This window comes from Portunus trituberculatus, chromosome 44 (assembly GCF_017591435.1).
Source record: "Portunus trituberculatus isolate SZX2019 chromosome 44, ASM1759143v1, whole genome shotgun sequence".
NCBI lineage: Eukaryota > Metazoa > Arthropoda > Malacostraca > Decapoda > Portunidae > Portunus > Portunus trituberculatus.
In genome coordinates, this window is record NC_059298.1 from 1,241,234 (window position 1) to 1,250,564 (window position 9,331).

Sequence of the window (9,331 nt, forward strand, 5' to 3'; positions counted from 1 at the left end):
ACTACTTAACTGTTGGGTTGAAGTGTACTACCTTCAACTATAAAGCTTGCTCTTGCATTCCTTGCTAATCATCATTCTTGTCTGCTCCATACAAATTTTGTTGCTTATAAAACATGCACTATGTAAATATACACATGGCTGATGTGTGGGTTTGTGCACGTTTGAACATGTGGCCACAAGTCCACTGCTGTCCTTTTGTCTATAACTTGTCCTGCATGCACTTCCAGTTGGCGTGTACATTCTTATCCTTTACTTCGCCTGTCGGTGTGCCGCTCGCAGAAAGTCTTCTATTCTGGTTTTGCTGTTAGTGCTGGCTGGGGCTTATGAGGTGGAGAAAGCACTAGATGGAACCCCAAGGATCAACAGTGGTGAGGCAGATGTGATTTTTTTTTTTTTTTTTTTTTTTTTTTTTTCTCATTGGTTTGATACAGTGTTGACCTCTGAGACCAGGTGCAGGAAGATGGTCTGGACAAGACAGATTGTGTACAGTAAGGTACTAGACATTGGCAGTAAACTTAATGGTTACTTTTCTATGTAAGTATGTAGCTACTTTGTGTCCATGTAAGTGTTCATATATTATAATATATAAGGATTCTTACAATTATCTTGTATAATTATGTTGTACATACTACACAGGTAGCCTAAAATTGTTATTTGTTCATTTATTTTTTTACATGAAAACTGAGGAACCTATCCTTCACTGTCCTTGTATTTTAGTAGGAATAATAATAGAAGGCATGGGATAACTTTATGTGCTATCAAGACTTTCATTTCTAGCTTCTCCTTCTCATGGCTGCACTTTCAGTAAATTTTGTTTGGAAACACCAGTCACTACATAAACTGACAGTAGAGATCCTCTGTGAAGAATATTTAACTCGAGGAGGAAATATGTCGGTCCATAGTAGATAACCCACACTACCTGTTATAGCAAAAGAGACACAGTATGAGTTTAGAAATATGTTTACTTAGAAAAGAGTGCCATGAAGAGTTGACAGATAAGTTTGAGCAAACCACTAAGCTTTATGACTTTATTGGTAGAAATTCATATGCTATTCCTTGTCTATTCTATCTCTTTGAGTTCAAAACTTTCAAATTCATTGTTCAAATGTGTAAAGCCAACATTTTCCACACATTCTTCTAGTTATGAAATATTAATCTTGTGGAAAATTATAAAATTCTAACAGGACATGATAATCAGTAGAGCTATGATAGATCAATTTATACTGAGGTCCTTCATGTGGTCAAAAATTAGGCAAAAATCCACACTTAATAAATGCTACCAACAGGTATAAACTGAATGGACAGAGAACTATACTGAAATTATATCAGTATCAGTTATCACAACTATGCTTTATGTTGGATTTACCATCAGGCAGCTGAGGGAGAGTGAGCATAACAAAGAATGAATGCAGGTGTTGTGGCAGAGTGCTTGCTGCTCTAGGGATTGAAAAGTATATCAAAGTTCTTTTACTAACATAGATGAAATTTAGATTTTTATCTGATTTCTAAATGTTAATATTCAATATATTTTTGTGGAGTGCTTAATTAACTTGTTTAAAGTTCCAAACCATTAAAAGTAGGGTGTTATGGTGTGCCAGTAGGTGGAAACAAGGGTCACATTGATAGAAGTTACTGTAATTAATACCCAATTTTATTCCAGGCACAATGAAGGACACCAATGTGACCTCAATTGTACCAGTGGACCTGAACAGCCTACTATGTGTGAATGCTCGAACCCTCAGCTACTTCTACAATCGCCTTGGAATGCACACCAAGGAACGAGAGTATGCTCGCATTGCTAAGGAAAAGAATGACACCATGAGCAAGATATTCTGGGATCAGATTGATGGAGTGTGGTACGACTATGATTTAAATGCCAAGAGCAGGAGGAGGTTAGTAACACCAGCTATTAACTTAGACATTTTATTTAAGTTTTGGAATTGTAACTAATATACATAACATAACAACATAACATAACGTAAATAATAGGATAACAAAGGGCCACCAGGGCCCATCTAGGTTATCCTGTATCAGTCGCACAGCGACCTCGTCATCAGTACTTAAAGATACACTTACAAGTACACAATACATTATATACTAATTCTAAATATTTGGCCCATGAACAGGGCTAAGTCCTGCAGTGAAATCCTCTACAATCTGTGATCCTCATACAAGGGGATCATGTCTTGTTTAACTATAGTAAATTTCGTATAAAATATCATGCAGCGCTATACATAATTATAAATCTAATAAATTTAAGTGCTTATCTAATCTGTTTTTAAACATTGTCAAACTAGTGCTATTTACAACCCTCTCTGGCAATGCATTCCAGAAGTGTACCACCCTATGACTAAAGAAATATTTTCTTATATCTAACCTGCAGCCTTGCTTTCTAATCTTCCTACCATGATTTCTAGTCCTACGTCCCTCCTCTAAGGTAAAGAAAGATCTCACATCTATGTAGTTTGTATCTGAGAACATTTTAAATAACTCTATCATATCCCTCTTATACATCTCCTCTCAAATGAAAACATGTTTAATTCCTTTAATCTATCTCTATACTCCAGGCGCTTTAATGCTGGTATCATCCTAGTTGCTCTTCTCTGAACTGCTTCTAACATGTTGATATCCTGCCTATAATGGGGTGACCAGGCCTGTATGCAATACTCTAAATGGGGCCTAACATAGGAATTATATAAGCTACGCACCACTTCCTTACTTTTATAACTAACATTTCTATTTATAAAACCCAGGATCCTATTTGCCCTATTTCTTGCTTCTAAACATTGCTTTGAAAATTTCATAGTCCTGTCTATCACTACTCCTAAATCCTTTCCTCCTCTACTGCCTCTAGCCAACATCCCTCCATCTCATAGCTAAAGTTTGTGTTGTCTTTACCTAAATGCATAACCTGACACTTTTTAGAATTAAACTCCATCTGCCACCTGTCTGCCCATGCTATCAGCCTGTCCAGGTCTCGTTGTATTCTGTAATTGTCCTTTTCACCCTGTACTGCACATGCTATCTTAGTATCATCTGCAAACTTTGATACTTTGCTACTAATTCCTATATCTAAATCGTTAATGTACACCAAGAAAAGAAGAGGTCCTAGCACTGATCCTTGGGGTACCCACTAACCACTTCCTTCCACTCAGACATTGCCCCATTTAATACTACTCTCTGTTTCCTATCAGAAAGCCATTCACTAATCCAATCAACTAACCTACCCCCTATCCCATGTAGTCTCAATTTGTACACTAGCCTCCTATGCGGTACCTTATCAAACGCCTTGCTAAAATCTAGATATATAACATCTATGCTATTTCCATCATCTAACTCCTTGGTAATATATTCTAAGATATCGAGCAAATTTGTAAGACAGGACCTCCCTGATCTAAAGCCATGTTGGGTATCTCTAATTAATCTATTCTCATTTAAATGCTCCCAAATACTACCCTTAATGATTTTCTCTAGTATCTTACATACTATACTAGTTAAACTGATCGGTCTATAATTATTCGCATCATCCTTCCTACCTTTTTAAATATTGGAGTAACATTAGCTAACTTCCAGTCCTGAGGTATCTCAGCAAACCTAAGTGATCTTTCAAAGATTAACTTACTGAAATCTACACCCTCCCTAAGTACTCTGGCATGTAGCTCATCAGGACCACTAGCTTTCCTATCGTCTAGTTCAAGAATAAATTTCCTAATAATTCCCGGTTTTATATCAATATTTTCTAAAGCTCTTAAACTACTCGTCGCACTGTTTGTAACAGGATTTCCTATTCTTTCCTAGTAAATACTGAAGAAAATTGTTCATTCAATAATTCTACTATGTCTTCATTTTGATCCACTACTACACCATCTTTTCTGAGTGGTCCAATCCTATCCTTATTTCTTTTATCACTGACCTTGTAATAACTATATAATTTTTGGGATCTTTACTCCCAGCTCTAGCTAGTTTTATCTCTGCCTGCCTTTTACTTTTTTTATAACCTTACTCAAATCATCTCTGACCTGTCTGTACCTAATCAAATCTACATCTTCCCACTTTTCTGCAACTCTCTATATGCCCTCTTCTTCTCTCTGATCTGGCTACCTATCTCATGAGTCCACCATAATGGCTTCCTGTTTCTCTGCCTTATATCTTTGTAAGGGATACACTGCATCACTATACCCTTTACTACAACCTTAAAAATATCCCACATCTCCTGTGCAGTTTTATTTCCAAAACTATCTTCCCAGTTTACCTCTCCTAATAACTGACGTAACCTACCATAATTGCCTTTCTGATAGTTTGGGACTCTAGTCTTATTCACTATATTATCCCTACTGGAATTAATGATAAATCTAATTATATGATGGTCACTGTTTGCTAAAGTCTCTCCTACCTCAACTTCCTTTAAACAATGCTCAATATTTGTTAGTACTATGTCTAAAACCTTCCTCCCCTAGTAGGTTTATCTACCATCTGCACTAAATAGTTATCCTGAAAACTTTCCATAAACTTATTTTCACTAGCATCTCCTACCATCCTCTCCCAGTTTACTGACTTAAGATTAAAATCCCTAAGATAATTGTCTGACTAGTACACCCCTATTTATCTCATCTACCATAAGGTTGTCTACATCTGCTGACTGGTTAGGTGGTCTATAAAAGCTCCTACTCTAATAACCTTACTTTTGTTTACTCTAACATCCAGCCATAAGGACTCTACTCTGTTATCTACCTTAATACCATTAACCTGACTGGAAATGAAGGATTTTTTACATAAATAACTACTCCTCCACCTATCCTACCAATTCTCTGGTGTAAATACATAATGTATCCATCTACTTCATATTCTTTCCTATTTTCCTAAACTTTTCCTCATTTACCCATGCCTCTGTGACACATACAACATCTAAGTCCTCCTCAACTATATAACTAGATAACTCGTCCTTCTTGTTCCTAAGACTCCTGGCATTTACATAAAAACATTTAAGTCCTGCTACCTTCCTAGATGCTGTCTCCTTATTTGGAATCCTAATCTTATTCTCTCCTATTTGCACCTGGAAATCTTTCCTAATCTTTTCACTATCTCTGTTTATCCTATCTAATTTATGTCTAACATCTTTCTTCTGGAATGCATTTGCTACCTCACCCCTACACTCCATCCCAACTCCCCTCCAGACATCCACTCAGCACATCCACACCCTTCCTACTCAGATGCACACCATCCCTAGCATACAAATCCCTTCGCCCATAGAACCTATCCCATACATCCACAAAGCTGACACCCACATCCTTACACATCCCTTTTACCCGATCATTCACACCAATGGCTCTAGACAACCATTCCTGCTAACATACACACGAGGCAAGATTCCTGACACTACACACCTCCTACCACTCTCCCTTATCTTGCCTAACATTTCCCGAAATCTTGCCACTAACTCCTCCGACCCACCTGCTCTGACATCGTTCCCACCTACGTGCAAAACTACTACACCCTCCCTCTCCATCCCCCCAACCCTCTTCTGCACCTCCTCACTCACTGCCTTCACACCTGCACCAGGCATACACACGTTCGTCCTCCTATCCCTGTCTTTCCCACAGAAAGTGCTATCTAAATACCTAACCTGAGAGTCACCCACCACACACACCTGAGGTGTGCTAGGCACAACCCTCCTCCTCCTCTCCTCTACCCCCTTCTTTCTCCTTTCACTCACCACAACCACTTCATTCACTCCACTCTCACTCTCTCTCTCCCCCTCCAACAAACCGAACCTATTTTCACACTCAACAGGTTTAGTCCTATCCTCCCTAACTGCCTCCGCTTTCCTTCCCTCGCAACCTGCCATCTCTGCCCATCCTGACTACTATCTTTCCCAGTCTGGCTCGCCTGCTCCCTCTTCCCCACTCTGCTCTTCCCGACAGAGGGCCAAGCCACCCTGTCGCCCTCAGAAGGTCCAACCTTCGGCCTAACACTGATCTCCTGCCTAATTTTTTTCCACTGCCTCCCCAAGCCTCTTAACCTCCTCCTTCAACTCAAAGATGAGAACTTCGTTCGCACTTTTCCCCTCACTTAGCTTTCTCATTTCCTCTCGCAATTCTCGGTGCCCAAGAGAAAGAACTAAATTCTCGCTCTTGAGCCTACACACCATACACTCAGAAAAGTCAATGACTTTCCTGTCATGCCCACACATCTCACACACAACAAACTCGCCCAATCCCACCTCAACACTTTCACGCACTCAATCACACTCTGATATACCTCAGTAGCTACCGCCATACTAATTTACAATCTGTTAACTCACAAGAGCACTATACATAGCAAACAAACAAATAAAAATACTTGGTGACAGTGGGGTGGGGGAACCGCAGTGGTGGGGGGCCTAAGTGAGGTCAACTAATACTCTTTCAAGGTCAACTTGACGGTTACAAGCCTAGTCTCCTCGCTCTACTAAAATACTTTTAACTCACAAACACTGATTCTAACCACTATTTCACTCTAATCTAACACTTGCAGTACACACTTTCACTTCACTAACACTCAAAAGCACCACACACAGACACCAACCACAAACACCACTCGCCACCGCAGCTACCTGCCTATGGAAGGGACATGGTAATTTATTTTGTCAAGTGTGGCATTCACCGCAATACCCACATTTGAACCGGTATTGATGAAATCCTCACATAAAAAAATTAAAGAGCTTTAATTTATAAATATCCATAGCTTTTTCCATGTAGTGTTGAGGCATTAGTCAGAACAGCAAGACCACCATTCTGAACTTTTTCAGATTTGAATAGGATTGATATGGCCAATTTTCCTTTATATGCTAGTGTAAGTAGCAGTGGTATTCAATTATAGAGAGCCCTAATTTATATATTTTAAATGACATTTACTCAAGCTGTTCATGGTTGTGACCATCCAACCTGTTTCCTCTACACAGGTACTTCTACATGTCCAATCTTCACCCAATATGGAGTGGGTGCTATGGTCCAGAGAGGTCTCGAGCCAGGACTATGGAGAAGCTCATAAAGTATCTTGAAAACAAGGGCGTTTTTAAATATGTTGGGTGAGTTTCAAAGGATATTTTCTACCATATTTCTAAGAGGAAGCTGTTATCAAGATTCTCTATTACCTCATCAGTACTTTCTTCCTTCATTTCCATCAAGATCAATATATCTATTAAACTCTTCACTTCAAGAAATAGAAAATGACACCTTTACCATATTCAGCTCTCTCTCTCTCTCTCTCTCTCTCTCTCTCTCTCTCTCTCTCTCTCTCTCTCTCTCTCTCTCTCTCTCTCTCTCTCTCTCTCTCTCTCTCTCTCTCTTGTGGATCTTGTAGGTGGCACACAGACCCGCCACATCTCTCGTGCTGTAGAAGTTGTAGGAGGGGAGCTTGCTCGTCTGGGAGAACCTTGGTAGAGATGAGCCGCCGGGCACTGTCTTGGAACTTGTCAAGGAGACCAAGGAAGGAAGGAAGGGGGACAGAACGACCAAGTCAGAGGAGCATACCCCATGACGGATTGGATTTGAGCGGACGGATATGGGCGGTGTAGAGATTGGTCATCCTTTGAGCGTCAATGACGTGTGACACTCGTCTGACGCAACTTAACCTGTTGGCAGCATTGGCAGCTGTCTTTTTGACATGGCTGGTGAAGGAAAGTCTGCCGTCTATTTCCACACCAAGAATGGTGATAGCAGACAGCAAAGGCAATGCCAAACCATCCAGGTGAATGAGAGGGATGGGGATGGCGGGTGGACTGCGTCGTCTGGTGACAAGCATGACATGTTTTGTCATAAGCCCGACTGAACTCTCTCTCTGTAAGATTTTCAGCATCATTAGCAAGAACTTGAGTAGATCAATCAGGAGGCAGTAGAGGACATGATTTCTAGGTCTGATCACTGTGATTATCATACCTAGGATTAAGAATTTTTTTTTTTTTTTTTTTTTTTTAAGAAGATAAAAATCATGATAACTTATATATAAATCATTAGCAAAATCATTAGCAATAACTGACAATAAATACACTATCCAGTAACAGATATTCATACTTTATATTCAGTGTCAATAAATCCAGATCTTTATTTTCATCTGTAAGTCCAAAAATTATATACTAGCTATAATGATAATATTTTCTATTTTAAAAAATGTCAATAAATCCAGATCTTTACTTTCAACTTTTCCTAGAAAAGATTTTGGAGAAATTTTAAAAAATATCAAATTCAATTTGTCTTGTCTCTGCTAATGAAAAGTAGTTTTAAATAAAATTACATTTGATTTTGAACATTTAAAACTTGAACAAGTTCATGTTCCAAAAACTAAATGATCAATTATTCCCAGTTAGTTTAGAACCAGAAGTATCTGCAATAGCTACATATCAATCAATAACTTGGGAAAATAATTATTGGATAACCAATAACCCAATATCATTTTCACATTAACACACACCTACGGTGATTATAGTTTCAACAACACTATCATGATTATCCATCTCTCACAGTCAGATGAGTTCCCACCTATTACAATAGTACTCTGCTTCTCTTATTTGTTAATTCTTGTCAGATCTTGATGTTTCTGCCATCCTCATCTTTTGTTAAAAATTTCTCTCATTATTATACATTCCATCACTGTTGCCACATTCTTTCTAAATATTTCCATACTTGCAAGGATTTTTGCACATCTTTATATTGTATATCAGCCTGCTAACAAAGAAAATCTAGGTTACTTTTATGGTATTATAACACTTCTAAATGGTATCATAACACTTCTATTTTATTGTCCTCACCTCCTTTTTAAAAAAACTTGTGAATTTTAAGTTTCCCACTATCTGCAAGAATAAATACTAGAGTAGGTTGTCTCCTATAACAATGAAATATAAAACATATTACTGACCGTTGATGCATGAAACACGATGCATTACTCTTCTAGCGGGATGCCCACATCTCTAGAGGACAGTGGCCAGCAGTGGGACTTCCCAAATGCATGGGCACCACTGCAGCACCTGGCAATTATGGGACTGTATGAGGCACGCAACATCCACCATGCTGCTGAAGAACTGTCGTTTGAACTGGCTAAGAAATGGATTAGGACCAACTGGAAAGGATATCAAGAGCTAGAAGCCATGTTTGAGAAGGTATGAGACCTGAGTCACTATGATCTTGCACTTTTTAAAATACATTCAGGAACTTTGAATATATTATGCAGTTTTTTTTTTTTTTTTTTTTTTTTTTTTTTTTCACAGGAATTACTTCAAGACCAGGTATTTTGGGTACCTCCTATTTGAAAGCCCACCTGTAAGGGAACTGTTACCTTGAGTAAGGAAGCTCTTACT

At 38.7% G+C, this 9,331-nt stretch overlaps 1 protein-coding gene across 3 annotated transcripts in view; it reads left to right on the forward strand.

Moving 5' to 3' along the window:
• LOC123518630 (trehalase-like) overlaps positions 1-9,331 on the forward strand; it is a 177,180-nt gene that overhangs the window by 162,822 nt on the left and 5,027 nt on the right. For all 3 annotated transcript variants that reach the window (XM_045279546.1, XM_045279545.1, XM_045279544.1), the window contains 3 exons: positions 1,661-1,892; positions 6,941-7,066; positions 8,929-9,133. In XM_045279546.1, the coding sequence (XP_045135481.1) occupies positions 1,661-1,892; positions 6,941-7,066; positions 8,929-9,133 (563 nt within the window). The remainder of the gene's footprint in view (positions 1-1,660; positions 1,893-6,940; positions 7,067-8,928; positions 9,134-9,331) is intronic.